This window comes from Poecilia mexicana, unplaced genomic scaffold (assembly GCF_051168715.1).
Source record: "Poecilia mexicana isolate PSO_F unplaced genomic scaffold, ASM5116871v1 scaffold_13, whole genome shotgun sequence".
Classification (NCBI taxonomy): domain Eukaryota; kingdom Metazoa; phylum Chordata; class Actinopteri; order Cyprinodontiformes; family Poeciliidae; genus Poecilia; species Poecilia mexicana.
The window spans coordinates 21,294,849-21,316,333 of NW_028263382.1; the positions used below are offsets into that span (position 1 = coordinate 21,294,849).

Below are 21,485 nucleotides of genomic sequence, written 5' to 3' on the forward strand. Positions count from 1 at the left end.
GTTTTTGTTGTTGCCATCACATTTAAATAATGTGATGGCAGCGTAACATCTGTGAAATCTAGGTTAGAAATTACATTTTGCCCATGGGACAGAGGTGGTCATATTCCCCGCTGCCCTGCATCAAATGTAATCATTACACATGTTCAGTAATCCAGGCGGCCAGCCGCTGCCCTACTTTGGCCATCAAAGAAGGACAGACGTTAAAATAGACATCGGCGCTGTGAGGCGGTCGGGTCAATCACAGAGAAAGACCCAGACAGTGCATGACACTGGCTCCTCCACTGCTCCGGTTTTGGGAAGGGAAATAAAGAGAGACAGTGTTGCTAAGAGACGTGGCTCAGTCCAAACACGGCAGCACCACCATCTGCTGCTGCAGTGAGATTCTGTAGCGGGTTTTCCGAGTTGGACAGGACAATCAAATCAGGAGGCTCACTGAAAACAAATCTATAGCGAGAAAGGAGAGGGCAGGATTGAAAAGCAGCTGATGATGAAAGACGGAAAGAAGAAAAGGCGTGAAAGAGGAGGAGGCGGCAGGGAAATGAAGTACGCGCAGCGGGGATCTTGATTAGTACATGGCATAACAGGTGTGCCTCTTTAAGCACACACTGGAGCCTCCTCCGCACACACGCATGACCGGGTTCTCACAGGAAACATCACACGCGTCGCTCCCCTGATGGCTTTGGCGCTAAAGATGCAAACAGCGTCGAGGATAAAAACACTGCTGTACTCCGGTCCGAATATAGTAACAGTTTGTAGAAACAGAAATAGAAAATGAACAGAGAAGTAAAGAAAAATGACTGTTTAGTTGATTATGTAATGCTGAATTTTTGGAAAGCCTGTTTATTTCCCCCCCTACAATTGTTTTAGGTCAGTTTTTAAGTGGAGGGAGTGGGATCGTGTAAGGCGATATTTTCCTGGAAAAACAAGACGCATCATCTCCATCGTGAGATGGATGTTTCGATGGACGGTTTTAGTTTGCAAGTTACCTTTTTTCCTTTTACTGCTGCACATTCACCTGTTCCTTGTCTCTTCTTCGGATACAACCTGGATCCTTTGACTCACCTTAAGTTTGTCAGCCTATTCTGTAAAGTTATCTTTTAATACTTTTATTGCTTTACGGCCTGTCTGCCTCCTGTCTGCGTTTTGGTTCTCCAGCATAATGAAGTGGTGATAAGAAACCCCCATCAATATTGAAAATGAAGAAGCAAAACACCTAAATAAGCACTATTCCCCGTGCAGATATTAAGGTGCATTTTATTAGATGAAGATCCAATGATATAGTCAACATCAGCATCCTCCTTTTACAAAAGACATTAAAATCGAAACATTTTCAGTAAAAAAGTAGTATCGTACAGCCAATGTGGGGTACCGGTCGAGAGAAAGCGTAACGTGACCTAAATCATATTCATTCATCATCATGTGGATCACAGATAAAACACGATACATTAACACTATTTACAATCCGTAACACAAAGGTCGACATGAACGGAAACCTTCATGATGAATAGAGTAAATAGAATATATGCATATATTAAGATCTTTTTACAAAATCAAAATGCAGTACATATATAACAGAGAAAGGCTATCCACAAAAAACTTGGCTTTCTACTAAATACACACCCTCCTGTTTTGCAACATGTTGTCCAAGCAAAGTTAAATCTTTTGTTTGGTCAATTTATTGTTGATGGGTGGGTTCTTTGGTTGTGCTGGATTTATAGTCGCAGCCTCCAGCTTGACCCCCAGCTGCTGCGAGTTACCGATCAGACTCAACAGTTTGGGTTCAGCTGGAGCCGGCGAGCGCTCACTAGTTAAAGGGCGACATCTGGAGCAGCGTCGACGGGACGCTCGTGTTCGCGACAAACGGAGCAGAGGAACTCGTTTCTTTACGTTTCCAAACCGGGATCAGATCTTATCTGCCCGCGAATCGATTTCGCAGCCCAAACGGACGAAATGAAACCGATTAGATTTTGTATTACAGCACAGGATTTCACTGCAACACACAATGTTCTTTTCACGAGAAATGTGATGAGGACACAAAACTAGTCAGTTTTATATCATGCACGCGGATCCAGCTGCCATAAATGTTCTCCCTTTCCATCAGATAACAATACGTACGCAGCAGATTTAGTAGGATCCTGGCCTTAGCAAAGAAAAGTTAGAAATGATGCACCAAAGAGACGGGAGCTCAAATGTAACCCAGTAAAGTCGACCAATAGACAAGTGAGTAGCAGAAAAGAAGTACAGTGGATGTTAGAAGTAGCACACACTCCTACCAAATTTCCAGGGATTTGGGATTGAAAAACAAAATCAGATAAAAAATAAATGATCGTAAAAGTTGCTCCATGTTTATTTTAGCATGCAGCATCTACAATTCAACTGAAAAACAAATGTGCATTTTCCTGATATCAATTTTTGAAGTCGTGTTTGCAGACATTTTGAAAGCATCAGTGGGACCTCAGAAAAAGGGGACAAAATAATCCACACTATTAAAAATGTTCATGGCACAGAAAACTTGAGTATTTCTCCAAAACCCACTGAAGCCAAGATGAATACAGCGATGAGGCAGGTTTTAAATGAGAACATATTTTAAAACCTTGCATTATTATGTGTTACAGTCAGATAAAATCAAAACCTAAATGTTGATCAAAACTCCAAAAAACAACACTGCATCACCAAAAGAACACATGGTGGTGGCAGCATTATGACCTGGGGCTGATTTACTTCAGGGTTAAGGTTAACTGAGTCTAGAACTAAAGCTGTGGCATTATTTTTTAAATATTTTTTCCTAATCCATTCGCTTGTTTTCCAGTTGAATTGTTCCTGGGTGTGTTTAAGATTAAAGCTGGAAGCATTTCTAGATATTTTTTGAAATTTGTTTCACATCACAAAAACCCGACATTTTAGGAGGTGTGTGTGATCTTCTGAGGGCCACTGTACGAGCGAGTCAAGTACATTGCGTATTTACGTTGCCCCGTATTTTTGTCAGGACAACAGATCAGAGTAACAGCAGTTTCACAGCACTGATCCCAGACAGAAAGAAAACCTAACATCGGTAGTTTCTACTCAGAGATCCGAGTGCCTTTGTGGTCATGTACCATTGCAATAAAACTCCATACTTTTCATTTTACGTTAGTCATGAACTAGTGACTTTACTCACTGTTTGCATGACAGCAGAGGGGAAGGGGGGGGGCACGTCAATGACAGATTACTACAAACCCTGCAGAGCCGCATCACCTTTGCTCTTTGCCCTACAACGGCAGAGACGCTCACAGTGTTCACAAACCTTTGGGACTCCCAGACAGATTTGCCGTCCCGGTACGTAACTCTATATGACCCAACGGCAACAGCGGACGCATTGCTGCATCCGCAGACGCAAGACATCAAACACGGGAGGATCAGTACATCTCTTTATGTTTTTTTTTTTTAAGCAAGAACAAAAGCCAGAGGAGCTGCTTTTTGCTGCTTCGAGGACACATTCCTGTGAGCTTTCAGAGATAGCAGGTGGCTGTCCGTCTGCATCCGTTTACCTTCTCGTTTCGTCCTGGCCTGCATCAGTGGCGAGGCATTGAAGGGATACCAGTCAGAAGCCATGAAAGCAGCAACACCTGGATCTAGATTTTCCACTTTTTTTTTTTTTTTAAGGAACAGCCAAGTGGGTGGTAATCTCTGCACACAGAACCCTTTAAAAGCCCTTGTGTTCAGGCCCATTCGGGGTAGGATCTCATCAGGCCCAGATGGCACAGCCCCAATCAGTTGCTATAATCATCTTAGGTCTCATTCATGTTGGGGACCCAGTGATCAGCTCTTCAACCAAAACCAAAGCGAGCTGCCACTGGACTGAGCCCACTGGACGCCTGGCAGGCGCTACTTTCTTTTTAGACAAAGGTAGAATAATCAACACAGCAGAGGGAACGTTTCGCGGAGCTGCTTTTCAGCGCTTGTGTTTTATAAAACCAAAACCAAAACGTAACGTCTTGCCGATCGCTGGCCAGTCACCTAGTCCTGCTAGTCTGTCCTCCTGTCAAACTGGGATGTCTGGGACCTCGGTGTGTGTTACCGCACGTGACGCGTGTGTGTACATCAAGAGGTGTGTGGATGGGCAGTAAGTTACAGAGGTTAATGGTAAATCAGCCAAACCAAAGTCACACACTCACCCACCGCACACAATCACCCCCACGACCCCCTGCCTCCCTCCCATCCGACGTGGTCGTCACGCAGCTGTTCGCCCCTCAGTCCCAGCCGTTGTCCTTGATCATGTGGGCCAACTCGATGATGAACTTGCCCTCTTTGTACTTCTGACTGCTCTCGAAAGCATGTTCCTGGAGGGAGCGGCAGAGGAAAGGAGACGTGGCGTCTCATTCAGAAGGTACAATCACATCAGTTAGCAATCAAAACAGCAAGAAAGTTTTAGGCTACGTTCACACAGCAGGTCTTGACGATCAGTTTTGAGCTGAAATACTTTTTTGTTTTTCCGCACGGTCTTTCACACTACTAATTAAATGTAAAACCAACCAAGCGTCCGTGTGAATGGTTTACGTCCCCAAAACAACCCGCATGCGCAGAAGGAGAATGCTGACGGCACACAGCAGCATATGTATTGTTCATGGAGGTAATAATGAATGCGTAGTCGGAAATAGGAGTGGTGTGATTGTGATTTGTCATGGACTTCATTCATAATTTCAAAATAATATTTTCAGTCATTGCTTACATCTTCTGGTGCAGAATTATGATGCACGTCTCCTGCACCTGACATAAAGGACGGATGAAAAGAGACAAGACCGCTCAGACTGCAGACGCTTTGAAAACGATCAGATGTGTATCCGAATTAGTACGACACGTGGAAGTGGCGTAGATCGTATGTTTTGGGGGTGAAAAGATTGGAATTGAACTGTTCACTTGCTGTGAAAAAGTTGAATATGGATCACTTTTGGGCAAAAAAAAAAAGGGCAGACTTGGGTTGTATTTACCTGATGTGTGAACGTAGCCTTAACTGAGCTTTGGCAGATTTTGCCTGTGGGAGATGCTTGCATGAAAACAACGTATGCTTAAATACAGGAGCGCTCCGACTGAAGAGAATCGTCATACATCACGTTGACAACAGGGTGTTTCTAACTCCAAATAATCTGCCAAAACCAAAGGCCCGCAGGTTTAAAAAAATGATCACTGTGAATGCTGCTGCTGCATCTCTGCAGGCTGAAACACGTATTCCTCCCAGGAGAGCAGCTCAGAAATGTACTAGAAATGCAGAAAGATTCATACCTTGTGGATTTTCCCATATTTTGTCAAATTACAACCAGAAATGTCAAAGTATTTTATTGTGTTCCTGTGTGACAAAAGCAATATAGAGTCGTGAGCGTTGTAACTATGAACTGGAAGAAATATAATGCAAACATTGTCTTCAAAATAAAAACTTGTATGCAGCTTCAAATGGGCCCACAGATCTGATGGAGAGGATTGGCAAACAGCCATTTTTTAAGCATGGCCACTAATTCCCAGAGGGATTTAGGTGCGGACTTTGACTGGGCCATTTTAACACATGAATCTGGTTGGACCTAAGCCAGCCCGTTGTCCCTCTGGCTGGATGTTTAGTGTCATTTCTGCTTCAGTGTCAAATCTTCCAGCTTCCAGCAGGTTTTCTTCTAGGATTGTACTGCTCCATCCTCCTCCCCGTCAACTCTGCACAGTTTATCTGCCTCTGCTGAAGAGAAGCATCCCCAATGCATTATGCTGCCACCGCCGTGTTTCACTTTGGAGAGAATGTGTTCAGTGCATTGTGCAGTGTTAGTTTTCCTGCACAAACTTATTGAATATTTATTGCTTTGTACTCAAGGCAATTGGTTGCACTGACTTATGTTTCATATTAAAAGGTGGATGAGTACAAAATGATGGGCGGTGTGAGTTCGTGCTTGTGAAGTGGCTTCTACGGCTCGTCTTTTTGTTCTACAAAAAGTGAAAATATGAAAACAGAACAGACTCTTAACATTTTGGGATGTTGCCATAATTTTAAGAAAAAGTTCATCTTGATGAAACTGGAAGCCATCAAGCTTCTGCTTTGCGTCACTTAACAACCTCCAAACACATTCGCTCTCTGTAAGTCTCCTACAGGTGTGTCACGGAGGAGGAGGATGCAGATGTTGCGGAGCGAGCCATTTGTTTTTTTGTTTTGTCTTTGACTGGTTTGGTTTTTGAGCTGCAGAGGCATATTCTCAGATTTCTGCTCGCAGGAGAGCAGTGGGTCAAACCTCCGAGCCTCTTTCAACTTCTGCAGAACCACATTTAGACTGCGGGACTTTTGGTGGGTCCTGACAGGAATAGAAACTTCTGAGAAGAGAAGCTACTTTTACTGGCTGTCGGTTCAGTCAGTGTTTAACAGGGTCATAAGGAAAATATTTATTTTTAGGCCATAAGAAAGAAAGTGGAATTGAGTTTAGACTTGTTCTGTGACTGTTGCAGTAGGGGGTTGGTGTGTGTGATCAATGAGGCCCTGTGAGGAGTCAAACAAGAAGGACGCTGTGTGTTTTAACCCTTTAAGGAAACAGTCGCATGCACCATAGTCTAAACTCTCTCTTGCATGTTAAAAAGGTTTGCTGACGACAGCTACACATACTTAGCTCTGCTGATGTATGAAAAAGGCTAACATTAGTGGATCCTGTTCAGCTCACTCACAGAAGACCGAAATAACTCCCGCACTCAGTAAATACATGTTTTATCATCTCAGCTTAACACAAACTTCACTCTGAATACAGACAGCAATGTTCAGGGTTGGATAGTATTAAAATAGAGGCTGCTGCAGGACTTAACCAGTTAATAATTTGGTGTTATATGGTAGTCTGTTGTGTTGCATTGTATCTTAATTTCACGAAGCTTGAACTACCTGCATCTGAATATTAACGGGTCGACCTGCTTTAATTTAAACGGGACTTTGTTGATTAATTTTGGTCAATAATAAGAGAAGTAGTTGCTTTTGTTACAAAACTGTCTGGGCTAATAGTTGCTGTGGTTTTTCTTAAAATTTATAATTATATAATGAGAACTACGTCAGTTTACTGGTCCTGTAATAAACTTAAGTCTATCTGAAGCAAGCTTTCACTTAGGCATTTATCCCTGTAAGAATGGTTAAGCAAAGGTTTTGAAACAATTGCTCATTTTGATATGCTTTGCTTCTAAAGAAGCTAAATCTTCTTGTTGTTCAAAGCTTCCAGGTTCTTCTTCTGGAAATCTTTTAAACTTTTTCTTCGGACCTTGGCTTCTATGTAGCAAGTTTTCTGGCCTATCCTTGTTCCTGGATACCGCAACATGATGCTTGCGGTTTTCTGTTGTTCGGTTAAGACAAATTGTTGACAACACAGCTAACATTCAAACATTCCTCACATCTCTTCTGGTCAAGAAGAAATCGTTTTTGAAAGAACGCCAGATTTTCAGTTTGCCACAAATCAGGTAGAGGACATGATCACATCAAACCAAAATCAAACTATTTAGTTTACATGCAACGCTCTATGTGTAGAAAACTATTCTGCACATCATCTTGAATTAACGTTCTGCAAGGTGAAACACGGTGGTGGCAGCACCACCATGCTGCTGAGAGGGTTTTCTTCAGCAGAGAAGAGGAAGCTGCAAAAGACTAGAGACAGGAGATGGACAACAAACCTAAACATACAGCCAGAGTTTCAGTGGAAAGTACGATGAGCTGGAATGGCCCAGTCAAAGTCCAAACCTGAAGTCATTCAGAATCTGTGGCTTGAAAATAAAGGTTCATAGAAACTCTCCATTTGATCTGGTAGATTTAAAATATTGGACACAAAGTTTGGTTTCCAGATGTGCAAACCTGCTGGAAACAGTTGTGATTACAGAGGAAAGGTGGTTCTACAAAGTATTAAAAAAAAAAAAATCTAATTTAAAACAACCAGGAAATGATCTGAAACAGCGAATAAAACAAGAAGTGGAAACTCTCCTCATGCCGAACCAACCTTAATCCAGAAAATGTATGTAAAAAAATTAATCACAAGGCACCTAAAAGAATCATCTGACCTCCATCTGTCAGCTTGGAGCTGAGCTGCTGCGGTGACCCTCTGAGAAGCGCAGTCCAAAAATATGAAGGGTCCAAATAAAATCAGGTTATGCTACAAGAACAACTCTCCCCCTCCTCTAAACTTAGACTTGGAGACAGCCAAGGACACTCACATATTTCCAGCCCAGAGTGGTCTTGCAGTTCTCACAGTAGATATCCGCCACAGCATGCAGGCCTGTCAGCAGAACTCTCTCCTCTGCAGGGCCACACCCAACGTTCACCCTGAGGGGCAGAAACGAGCACAGGCAGAGCGGAAAAAGTTTTTTAAATCTCAGCGCAAGCACGACAAGTTCTCAGTAAATCCTTCAGATGTTGTGAGATGAGATTTTAGATCGGCACTCACACTGAGTTGAACAGGTAAGCTCTGCCCTGGCTGCCCTGGAACGACTGCAGAGACAATAGTTGACAAGATGAAGCAAATCTGCTCTTAAGTTGAAAGAGCTCCTAAAACCAGGGTCTAAGGGATTTACGTTTTGCAGAAAAACATTCAGTTAATCATAAGTGATGGCAGGTGTTTCACCAGAGGCATATGTTCGCTGCAAAAACCAAAAGCTGCTGTTGAAGAGGCTTATTAAACTGCTGCATTTAGTGCAGCTCAGCAAAAAAGCCTCTGAACACAGGTGAGCGTGTCTTCATGATCGCGTATAAAAACGTGCAACTGCAGCCGTAATCCAGTTCACTCTCCAGTTTATGGCATAATCCATCCATGTGCAGCGGCGCGGCGGTGGATAATACAAGCCTACAGGTGGATAAACCTGCTGTTTAGTTTTGTAATTCCTCATTTGCTTTTTAAGTCCTTGATATTTTTCCCCCGAATGTAATTATTTTTATGGGATCTAAACTAAAGGTACTCTGAAAGCTCTCTGCTGTGGGAGAAATATCTTCCTTGAACAGATTAGGAGAGGTTTATGAGCTACACAAAACATGTTTATTACATTTTTTGTACAAATTATTCTTAGATAGTAAGATTTCAGTCTGCTCAGTTCTGCCCATTTTGAGCTGCTTTCAGAATGAGCTACTTTACTGACTCTTGCCACTTTAAATCCAAATAAACTGCTGCTGGCCACGCCCCCTCCCATCTCCGTTTACACTCGCATGTGAAAATGGAGACAAACAGATGCACAATTACACAACAGTGCATCTTTGAAAAGCGAAAGTAGAGCCTCCTGCACAACCAACAAGAATGAAGCAAGAGCTTTCTGGATGGTAAGTTTGGTCAGCTAACCAAACCTGCTGTAGCTCCTCTTGGGTTGCTAGGTGACCGGCTGAGCTCAGCTACAGTTGCTAAGTAATGACGCAGTTACCATCGAATGCGACTTAACAATCGGAAGGATTCTGAAACGGCTCATTTCCAGTCACCAAAAAAACGGTTGGGTTGTTTTTTTAGAAGCAGCAGAGACCCATAAAAGTGTGCAAAATATGAATTTAGAGTAATAAGTCCTCTTTGACAAAAATGATTGAATGATTCTGTGGCTTAGAGGCAGCGATGGTGTGACAGCTTCCCCCGGTTACCTTGGAGATGAGCTCGTCGTGGTTGGCCAGGTGAGCTCGGCAGTGGATGCAGCTGTACGTCCGGTGGCAGCTCGGCAGGTACGCCTGGAACGTCTTGGAGCGCGTCATCCTGACCATGGGCGGTGTTGGCGGGCGGTGCAAAAACGGACTGCCGGCCCAGGTCGGCTCACAGGGGAAGCACCGCAACACACAGGTGAGGGCCGTGGTGGGCGGTGGGTCGGGAGGTAAACACCTGGGAGGAGAAAGCAGAGCGGCTGAACGACACCTGGATGAAAACAGAGTCACAAGCAGCGCCTTACACAGCTGGAGTTTAAGAAAAACCTACAAACTGCATGAGGATAGAGCGTGGAGGGAGGTTTGCAGTGTTAAGTTTTTGATTTAACAAGTAAACCGAAAGGTTCGTTTTGTCCCGATCTGACCAGAACTCCGTCTTTCACCTGCCGGCTGCGTCTCCTCAATGGATTTTGACAACCTGTGTTTATTGCCAATGGTGCCTCTTTCCAGATCTGTGAACTGCATAACTGATACTTGTCCTGTCAACAGATTCTCCCACCTGCGCTGCGGATCCCTGCAGGCCCTCTGCAGTTATTATCGGCAAACTGAGTTTACCCACGCAACAGCCCTGGATTTTCTTCAAGTACCAATCAAAGAATCGTTTCATGTTTTCGCTGCATCACCTTTTGGCCATTTTGGACATTGACAGACCGGCTCTGTTTTGTATGTTGATAACCTATAAGTTTATCAACATATCCTGCAGCTAGCGGCAGAAAGTCATAAGGTATTTCAGCTTTTTGTGCAAAGCTGCCACTGCAAACTACAGCATGCAGCCCTGATGCAAACCGAGGCAAAGCGACGCTCCTACTTCACATTCTGTGTTAAAGTCTGCAAGGCTGCAGCTATAATCTGCTTATCTCAGCACAACTGCAAGGATCGTGCTCTGCTGCCTTCATGATATCCAAAGGGATCGACCCTTTAACATACTTGCTGCTTAGAAGATTAACAAGTCGGCATGGGAAGCCGTCCCGTGGGTCAGGCGTATAATCTGAGGACCTGTTGGAGAAACCGTGCAGTGGGCCGAGCTTCACATCAAGCAGCGCAACAGTAACTTGGCGTCTTTGGCTCTCAGTCTATGAATCACAAATATAATCCATCTTTTTTTCCCCCCCTTTCAGAAATGTCCACATATATTTCCACAAAGTCTAAATAAAGAAAGAGCATACATCATTTCAATACTCTGTCTCCTCTCCCTCCTGTCTGCGTTTACAGAAGCATCTGGAAAAGCTCATAAAATACTGATTGGAAGCCAGAGGCCTGGGTGAGCACAGGACAAACAAGAGGAGCGGGGGCCTGCGCTGCGGCATGATTGTTTTTAGAGCCTGATGGAGGCTGATAAAGGCTGATGGGAAGGACTGCAGCAGATAAATAAATAAAGCACTGAGACGTACCCTTGTTTTCTCTCCTCTGACTCGATGCCAACAGCGTAGGATCAGGGCACAAAGACACGTTACAGTTGTCATAGCTGACCCTTCACACACACACACACACACACACACACAACAAATGTAAGCATCTTGTCCTCCGAGATCAGATAAAAATGACTCAACATGCTGTCACGTACAGTAAGTTATATAATGTGTTAAATGTAAAAATATGCAGTTTGCACTTTGTGTATTAAGCTGCATAAAAGCGACGCAGATATATTCATAGATTTCACTTTAGGCTCTGAGGGAGTCTGAGTAGATGCAATGGATGCTTTCAATGAACGTAAGAATAAAGAACATTTGCACAAAGTAGATGAGCAGTCAACTCGACCTACCCGTCTAAGTTTCAGCCTCTCTAGCCGAACTTAATTTAATCTTCTTCCTTTGCGACGAGTCGCTGCACTTTTTACACTTGGAGTGAAATTAAATAATTTGATGCACGATGCTTTTCAAAAGTATTCCTACCCTTTGACGTATTTCACATTTTGTCACTTTACAACAAACTTTTTCATTTTTAACCTCCACAACACCTCAGATGACAACCACCTCCACAGAGGAACACGGTGTTGGCAGCATCATGCCTCGGAGATTCCTTTCTTCAGCAGGGGCAGAAAAGCTGGTCGGAGTTGATCTAAGCTAAATACAAGCCATGCAAAAAGAAAAAAAAACCAAAAAAACTCGAGACTGGGGTGGAGAAGATAACGCCAGGATGTGTGAGAATGGACCAAAGTTCAGACATAATTAACATATTTCTAATAATTTCTCTTTTTTTTTTCTTTCTACTTCACAACTACGTTTTAGTTTGAATTAGTTCATCACATTAAATCCCAATAAAATACATTAAAGCGTGAAATATTAATATATCTGAGGGGTATAAATATTTTTTCAAATGCTGCGGCAATCAATTACAACTGCAAGACGATGTTACAGCTGGTATGTGTGAGTATGTTGACCTCAAGTTCATCATGATAGTGTAATGCTCCCTTGAGGGACATTACTGTATTTACCACCATGACTGCATCACTGTGCTGCATATCCTCCGGAGGCTCATGCATATGTAGAAATACGCTGGAGTTTTAGAAGAAAATAGCTCCCTGATAGCCGTAGTCAGGAGTTGGTGTGTGTCAGCAGGTTGGAAGGAAACCTTATAGTCTCCGAATCCATACAGAGGAAGTGATAGCAAGTGATTAAGCAACTTAAGAAGGGTTGAGAGACGGAGCTGACTTTCTCCTGCAAACTAAAATGTCTTGTCATCCCTATTTTAAGGTTTAAAGTGTGTGATTTTTTTTATCCATTATAAAATGAAATGGGGTTTTAGCTTATGACGCTCCAAATCAACCAGAAATCTTAGAATTTGTGAGTAGCGTTCACAAAATGACTTCAAATTCTTTCAAATGTACACAGAAGTAAAAAAAAAAAATAAAGTAATTAGATTTTTGTTTACTCAGGAATTTGGTCCATGTATGAGAGCTTTGAGCATGTAAACCTCTGCTTACATGCCAAATTTCTGCTGAAAATCAGCTCTGAACGTCTGATTCGATCAATTTAAGACGATTTCTTCATCCAAAACATCTTTGACTCTGCATTGTTTGTTTTAAGATACTCTAATATCCATTTGGTATTCAAGCTGTCACTTTGGTTCGGTCATTCTAAGTGACTCAGCTTTTCTCTAGGCTTAGAAATGACGCGTGCTTAATGGTTCAGTTCTGTCTCATGACCCGATTCATGAAGTAAGTCATCCAGTCTGTGAGTCGGTTCGGCTCAAACTCACGTCTTGTTGATGATTGGTCCCAACCTCCTGCTATTTCACACACATGAACAACAATGCTATACTTGCATAATTACTATTGCATAACTGGTCAAATTACTTTTCTGGTTAGCTGTTTTTAGCTAAACATTCACAACATTGATGAATCTTGCATGAATTGTGCCCTGGATGAGCACTAGAAGGCTGTTTTTGTTTGTTTTGACTGCGAGACTAAAGGTTAAATTAACCAAGACTGCTTTATAGAACCTGTGATCAACGCACAATGATTCAACCAAGTTCCCAAGCTCGCCTCAATCTGACGCGGCCCTAAAGCCTAAAACTACTGGAAAACATGCTTTTTGTGTCTTCACAAATAGAATGAAGGTCTTCTAATCAACATCTGTTTAAAATAATCTCTATTCTCTTTGCTGATAAATTCACTAAGTAGCTTTGATCTTGAACTGTAAATCATAAAAAATAATCCAGATTCCAAAATCACGGGAAAAAACCACTTAAACTTATCACCAAATAGAAAACTAGACCATCAGATGCGAACCACAAGTTTTAGTCTCCGACAGTGTCCTGAAACTTTTCGAAAGTGTGCTGCAATTATGAATGAAATCTGTTCTGAATACTCTTGTTGCCCACTGACTGAAAGGCACCCTGGGTGGCGAGCCATTTGAAAAACCCCCACATCTTCAACTGTGTTGTGTTAGTTTCCTACTTTTAAGATCAAATATGTCTCAGAGTTTGTGTACTGAGTGGATAAAAATAGCCGAGTCCAACCCAAACAAGGGGAGCCAAACCCGAACCATGATCCTCCTACCTTGTTGTTTCACGGCGGCTGTAAGAGTTACATTTCTGATAAAGCTTTTTCTTTCTCCAAACTGTTGCTTCACTAGATTGCAATTTCATTTTATGTGAACATATTTTAACTCTCTCGCTGACTTGTTCACAAGATCTTTGGTAAAATGAAGTAATACTTATTTTCGCGTTGCCAAAAGCTGGAGTCACAAAAGGCCTTCAGTTTCCATGAAGCTGCCCCGGCCTCCTGGGTGAACGCACAGAGCACTCCGCAGCTCAGACGCCGATCTATGCCGCTCGGCCGCTCTGCAGGGTGACAGTGGTTTTGATTTCCCGCCGCTTGAAGACTGCGGCTGGCAGCAGATTGGTGGAGTCTTGTTTTTAGAGGGATGGTTTTGTAACTTCTTCCAGACATTTTATTGCTGGCAAAGACGCTCTGCCCCGACTCCCTGTGGGGTTGTTGACAGCGCATGCGATTTCTGGTAAGCTTCATCGAGTTGAGGCGATACTTACGTCACGGTCAAACGTTGGCGATTGGGTAACATCAAATACAAATCGTTTAAAACTTTTACAGAACCCACACCTCTAATAAGCAGTCATTTCTCAATAGCCAAGGGTTCAGATCCTCTGTACAAAGCAAACTCTGTTGGCATACTATAAAATTGTTGTTTTTCTTAGGATGCATAGAACCGTTGCTCTTGTCAAAAAGTCATATCTACAAAAAAAAAAACTCCTTTTGGGGGCTTTGAGCCATTGCAGAGTTTGATTCTACCTTAGGCTGGCTCTGACTATCACAGTTTTCCATCTAAAAGTTTTCATACGACTAGTTTATGATGTAAAAGGACTTCCACAAACAAAGCATGTTGAATATTAGGTAAAAGATCTTAAAGAAACAACGTAGACACGCAGATAGAAAAAAGTCTTTAACCAGTTTTAGCTTGAATAAAATGTTGTTTAAGGCTTTTCAAACAAACCCCATCAGTTTCCAAACCCCCCCCCCCAAAAAAAACAGAGAGCACTCCAATCTTTTAGGTGAGTTAAAACATATTTTGCAAAGCAGCACTGTTTGTTGCCATGTCGATGCGCTTCAAAGTGCTGACGCAAACAGTCCGCCTGAGCTGTCCTGAACTACACGACACAACAGAAACAAACTCCGACAGAAAAACAAATTGCATAAATGATCAGATGACCTGCAGCTCGCAGGGATCCTGACGGGGTGAAGAATCAAGATATCCAAAGTCATTTCAGTGTGTGCAACCTTCTGCATCATTCTCAGTCAGCCTGCCTCTGCCTTCACTTCATCCATCTCTGTGCCTCTCAGCCTGTTTGCATATTCATTATTTTTCTCTGCTGCCTCTCTGTCTATTCATCCGTCCTGCGGCAGGTTGTTTGAGGTCAGCGAGCCGTCCGTTCTGGTCATTTCTGGGTGTCATCACAGAAAGGGCTACATGCCACGAGTCCCACTAACCAGAAAGGAGCCCCCCTCCCCCAAACCCCCCTGCACACACACAACGGCAACAAAGAGGGTTACGTAATGCACCGATGCTGCTGCAGATGCTGCTGCTTTTGACCGTGATCACAAACAGAAGAAAAAGATTGAGGGCAAATCTGCTGAGTCCTCCATAAGCTGCACATCCTACGCCGTTCTGACACAATTTGTGCACATGATGTGCTTTTCATCCCACTTTCAATTCACGGTTACAGCCAGACCGGCAGCGCGCAGCGGCAGCATGACATCACCGACTCCACTCCCGACTTGTATCAAATCTCACTGATGAAGGGTACGCTCCTGTTTCCACTCCTCCTTATGCATCATTTTGCGGTGTGATGCTCGCTTTAGGCTCCACGCTTTCTGACAGACAGAAGAAAACGGCTCGTAACTTGTTGAAATGACTTGTGTTTGTGTAATTTGACAGCGTTTTGGGAGTGGCTGAGCAGCAGATGTGTTAGACACAGACTTGTGCAACTTTAGTTTGTGCACACAAGCCCTGTCTGTAAGAGATCACCTTTCAGGGCCTTCAGCTCGTCTTCGATCTTCTAACATCGACCCCTCGCTCACATGATCGCTGGCAATCTGCCTGCATGCGCTGCAATGGAAATAGATCACCGCTGACCGCCTAAATACACTTCTAAGGACTTTATTCAATTTAACTTGACTTCTTAAAAAACATCTCACTATATCTACGCCCCTGTTTATTCATTTATAGTTCTCAAACCTGATAAGATACGAATACTACAGTTTCCCTGCATGTCTTACTGAAATCAGCAGTAAAATTGGACACGGCTCTTTCCCAGCTTCTTATTATGTCACAAAAAAGAAAATAAGGAAACGCTACCTCGGTCGCAGGATGCCGAATATATATGTGAACTTCTGACTTACTACATAAATGAGTCACACACGGTACTTGATGACCTAATTTAAAGCCGAAGCAAGATTTTGAAGCTACAGAGAAATACATTTATTGGTTAATTTACATTTATGCTTTAACTTTGCCTTTAATAACAGTGTGAAATCTGTTGTGGGGTTTTGCACATAAAAGGTTGGATTTAAATACATTCTGAGCCTGTTAAATACCAAAACGTTGTTATTATAACACTTAAAGCCTTCCAACTGAAAGCAGATGTGCTTTTTTTGTGTACTGTGTGAGTGGTTTAAATTAGGGGTGCACCGATTGCAGTTTTCTGGACGATCGCTGATTACCGATCTGACCCATTGATTCCGATTTCGGCTGATACTAATTTTCTTTTTTGTCTGAAATGTCTGAGTTAGCAACAGAGGGGTGACTATTGTTAACAGAAAAATGTGCAGACATGGCCTGGTGGTCAAAAGAGAGATAAAGATGAATAAGTTTTAGAACTTTGCTGAGGTGGATAAGATCGGCTTCACATGGAAGTATCGGCTGATTACCGTAAATTAAGGAAATAGGGGCCGATTTATTGGTGCATCACTAGTTTAAATAATATATGTGAATGATGTACCTGCCCTTGATTTAGAGAACTAATCTAATCTAATCTAATCTAATCTAATGTGATATAATCTAATCTAATATGATATAATGTAAGGGATTTCTGCTTTGAAATCTACAGCTACAGAATTCAGAAAAGGTAAGTCCACGTGCAATGATTAAGTTTATTATCAGAGTAAGTCGATAACACAATCAACCTAATACAAAACTAATAAAATATGTTCTTTAAATCCATATTTTTGCTCCTTTGTGCAAAAATACATACCTGATTTAATGTGTAAGTGGAAAATATTAGATTTACAGGGTAAACAAAGTCCATACAGGGGTTAAAAATGTAGCATGTCCTCCTGGATGTGGGCACTGACAGATAATGTCAGAGAGAAATCTCATCTTGTGGAGTTACGCACGGATTAAAGACATGCAGCCCTGGTTAGTTTACAGTATAAATGTGTAATTACTGGTGTGAATCAGGTCACAGGAAGTGGCGCACTTTATCTGGGGCAGAACTTCAGCCACCACAGATGGCGGGGATGCCTCACCTCACACACACATGCACACGCATACACGCACAAACACTGTCATGAACACAAGTACGATCACACGCACACACACTGCTGCCTCTGAAAACAATCCGCAAGGATTTTGACAGGTGACTGCCGTCAGCAATCACATGACCTGATTATATGATCACCCGCATCGATCCCGCTGACGTGCAAGTATGGTGGAGCTACGTGCAGGGGAGTCAGCATGAGTTTTTATTTTCTAAAAAACAAAACAACAACAACAACAAACAGACAAATACAGTAGCTCCAAGGCAGCGAATATGTCAGCATCCCCTCCATGAGGAAACTGCATCAGCTGCTCATACTTATGCAATATGCGAAACTTGACTTGAAACGTAACCGCAAATGTTGCTTAAAGTAGAAGACACCTTAATGAGGAAAATTGTGAATGACCAGATCGCTTCCTGAATAAGCCGCAAAGAGAGACATAAAAACAGTGCGTAACAAAAATGCACCACCACTACAGTGGGAAAAATTATACGTACCTTTGAGAGGAGTAAAAACACGTCTCTCCACGTAGCCTAAAAAAATGTCGCAGTTCCTCGTTTTCTTGGTGGCGGTGCCAATCCTAAAAGCTCTTTCGCATTCCTTCCCCAGGCAAATTTCCTCCGCTCTCCGGCCCTGGCAAGTCTTGCAGAGACGCAATGTTTTGACGCGCAGCGGTGCCCAGCAGAGTTTACTGAGAGACGGACAGAGATTGGCGAGGCGCACAGCCGGAGCGAGATGACTCACCCCAAACAAATTCCGCGTTTGTAGTTTTATTTAAAACCTTTTTCTGCCAAAGTTTTAGACGCATACTAAATCGTAAAATGAACGATCTACTGTTGTTCACGTATTATCAAAGTCACTAAAAAAACGTATGAAAAAGCCAGGAATAATTTTTTTGTTTGTTGAAAATACGCAATCCTGCTTTTCGCGACCCTTTAATTCACATATATTCTAGAGTCTTAGACTGAATCAGACAAACATAATTTGTTTCTAAAGTATGAACAGCTATTTCTACAGTAGGTCCAAACACCAGAACCTGGTTTGATCCGAATAATGTAACAAGAGTAAGGAGAAACTGTAAAATATGTATGTATATTGTCATTTCAACTATTATTATAAAATAAGACGCCATTTAATCTTTTATTTTATTCCTGGTATTTTTAAAATAATATCGAAAGTTTCAAATATTAAAACAGTCATTCTTTATATTTTGTTGACCGTAATACTATTTCTGTAGCTTCTTTTTTTTAAAGCAACCAGATCATATAAATTTAGAAAAACACATTGCATTAAACTTTTCATGAAACGTTTAATTATAGGTTCTGTTAAAATTAAACAGTAGCGTTAACTATCTTGGATCGAGGCTCTTTGTTATGTTTGTTGTGATAATTAAATGACAGGCATTTCATCCAATCAGTGAACCGCTACGGCATAGCAACATGGCTCTTATTGGCTGAGGGCAGAGGAGGGCAGCCAATAATCGTCTTAGCGTTAAACATCTGAGAAGTATTTAAGCAGATTGTGCGTTTGTAGTTAAGTGAAAATACATATTTTATTTGTTCTCTTAAGATTTTAAATGTATCGGTTAATTATTTAAAAAAACAACAACTAAAAAACAAAAGAGCCATTCTAATATTTTCCCGTCTTCGTTTACAACTAATTCAAGTTCTCGTGTAAACAGCGCCCCCTCCTGTCGGTTTAGCAGGTGCCTTCCCTTTACACAATGATCTCCCCCCCCCAAAAAAAATAAAATTAAAACTAATTGTAATTAACGATTTAACAGCACAAATACATCAAGAAATACAGACAAGAATTCATGTGGATGAAAATTCACTTTTTATTGTCTCTAGTCAATGAAATGCTATATAGTCTGTGGGACAAGGCCTTGAAAACTCCAAGGTGCCTTGTCCCACAGACTGATGCTGTTCAAACAGAGCAGCTTGTTTGAAGCATGAAGAATAAAAGGACACCCAATACAGCACAATAATGTCACTAACAGTGGATCGGGTTCAGCAAAAAAAAATTTAAAAAAAATTGCTGTGCAACTCAAGAAACACTATGTAAGTAATCCAATGAAAGCAGTAAAAAGAGAAACTCTGTTCCCACAGCAAAATACCAAACATCTCATAATACATTCAATCATAACTACATTCATTACAAACATGTGGTCACATGTTTAGATCAGAAAATATCATTGGTATATATATGTGTAGTAACCCTATTACACCTTCCTTACAACATCACTGCAGGAGTATTTGGTGCCTGGGTATCATTGTCTCGCAGTTTTTAACACATTGCAGCTTCAAAAACAGCAGAGACGTTAAATATCAGAAACATAATTTCGCTCTATTGGGCTGGCATATCATCTAAAGATTAAAATCAGATATATGATTTAAATATGTTCACTGTTTCAAAGACGCAAGAGAAGATAAAAGATTCATAAACTGTGCAAAACTCTTCTCTCAAGTCACAGATGAGCAACATATTCACTTGATGTAAGGAAGAAAAAAAAAAACTAAAAGAATACAACAAAACCAACAAACTGCTCCTATTACAGGGAACAATAACAATGGGTTTGTCTCTTTCAAGTTTCCTGTTACTACAGAACAGTGGGGCCTTCAAGCTGAGGACTTCTGCTTTTTTTTTTTTTTTTTTTTTAGGACCAGCAGGACATTTTTGACTGGCATGTAAACTTTTCTTTCAGCTGTCGACAAGCTTTTTTTATTGCAAAGGCCAAACAATAGCCTGATTCAACATATTGCAGCCTAAGAAACCAACGCTGTACCTACTGTTCAATATCTGAACAGTAAAACCACATGATAAGTTGTAAGAAAATACATTTTCACGTAATAAAGTCAAAATTCAGATCCGATAAAACTAGCAGAATATATTTTAGTGGTCATTTTGTCCCACTGTCTAGACTTCCTTCAACAACCAACACTGTTTTCAGTGCATGTCTAATGTTAAGGGGGAAAAACACACAAAAACGACTCAAAAAGGGAAATGATACAGCAGGTGTAATACAAAATAGCTCAGACATCGATTATCACGTAAACCAAGATTTCCCCCCCTTCAATATTTTTTCAGCCGTCAGTCATGTTAGGGAAAGAAAGGTTTTCATCAACATATGGCAGGGGAGGAAGCTGGAATTGAACCCAAAATTTTCCAACAACGAAACAATAAATGCTCCCTTTGAGCCGAGGGGAACAGAATGGCAATGTTATTGCCTCTTGGAAAGAGGAAGACGAGGGACTCCGTGCAGATGAGCCGACGGTCGTTTTTAAAGCCAGAACTGATCTCCTGCAACACTTCAGTAACGCCATCGTCAGCCGTGACGCTGTAGTCTAAGGAGTCCATGTTCTATTTTGTACGTGAACGTAACTTTTCCGACGAGGACCGACGTGTGCACAATCAGGTTGATCAGAAACGAACACTTCAAAGACATCACTCTGCGTCCCACTAAATTTAACTAATGAAATAAAATAACTTAAATGTTTAAAATAAAAAATGCAACTGCTTGCAAAGTTAGATTTTTGAAGCTTAAAAATAGTTTATATATATATATATATATATATACAGGTGCTGGTCATAAAATTAGAATATTGTGATAAAGTTCATTATTTTCCATAATGTCATGATAAAAATTAAATTGTCATATATTTTAGATTCATTGCACACCAACTGAAATATTTCAGGTCTTTTATTGTTTTAATTTTGATGATTTTGGCAAACAGCTCATGAAAACCCAAAATCCCTGTCTCAAAAAATTAGAATATTATGAAAAGGTTCTCTGAACGAGCAATAAAAATAATCATCTGAATCAACAAAGTAACTCTAAACACCTGAAAAAGATTCCTGAGGCCTTTAAAAACTCCCAGCCTGGTTCATTACTCAAAACCGCAATCATGGGTCAGACTGCTGACCTGACTGCTGTCCAGAAGGCCATCACTGACATCCTCAAGCAAGAGGGTGAGAAACGGAAAGAAATTTCTGAACGAATCGGCTGTTTGCAGAGTGTTATATCAAGGCACCTCAGTGGGAAGTCAGTAGGAAGGAAAAAGTGTGGCAGAAAACGCTGCACAACGAGAAGAGGTGACCGGACCCTGAGGAAGATTGTGGAGAAGGGCCGATTCCAGACCAAATTAAATTTTCATCTCCATAAAACTTTTCAGCAGATGGAAGCATGAAGTGCTCCAAAATCTTGTGATAGCTGCTGCATTGATCCTGCCCTTGATAAAACCCAGTGGACCAACACCAGCAGCTGACATGGCACCCAGACCATCACTGACTGTGGGTACTTGACACTGGACTTCTGGCATTTTGGCATTTCCTTCTCCCCAGTCTTCCTCCAGAGTC

The 21,485-nt window shown here is 41.7% G+C and overlaps 1 protein-coding gene across 2 annotated transcripts; it reads right to left on the minus strand.

Annotated features, from left to right (window-relative positions):
* Window positions 1–1,234: 1,234 nt before the first annotated feature.
* ypel2b (yippee-like 2b) lies at window positions 1,235–18,038 on the minus strand. Of its 2 annotated transcripts, XM_088011875.1 has the most exons (6): window positions 17,627–18,038; window positions 11,026–11,105; window positions 9,581–9,812; window positions 8,412–8,455; window positions 8,182–8,290; window positions 1,235–4,319 (listed from the first exon to the last, which is right to left on the minus strand). In XM_088011875.1, exons 3-6 carry the CDS (start codon window positions 9,695–9,697, stop codon window positions 4,230–4,232), a joined length of 360 nt encoding a protein of 119 aa, XP_087868001.1. In that variant the 5' UTR covers window positions 9,698–9,812; window positions 11,026–11,105; window positions 17,627–18,038; the 3' UTR covers window positions 1,235–4,229. The 2 variants fall into 2 exon arrangements, with proteins under 2 accessions (XP_087868001.1, XP_014865109.1); XM_015009623.2 differs by lacking the exon at window positions 11,026–11,105 and having other exon boundaries at window positions 17,627–18,037.
* Between the last annotated feature and the right edge of the window lie 3,447 nt (window positions 18,039–21,485).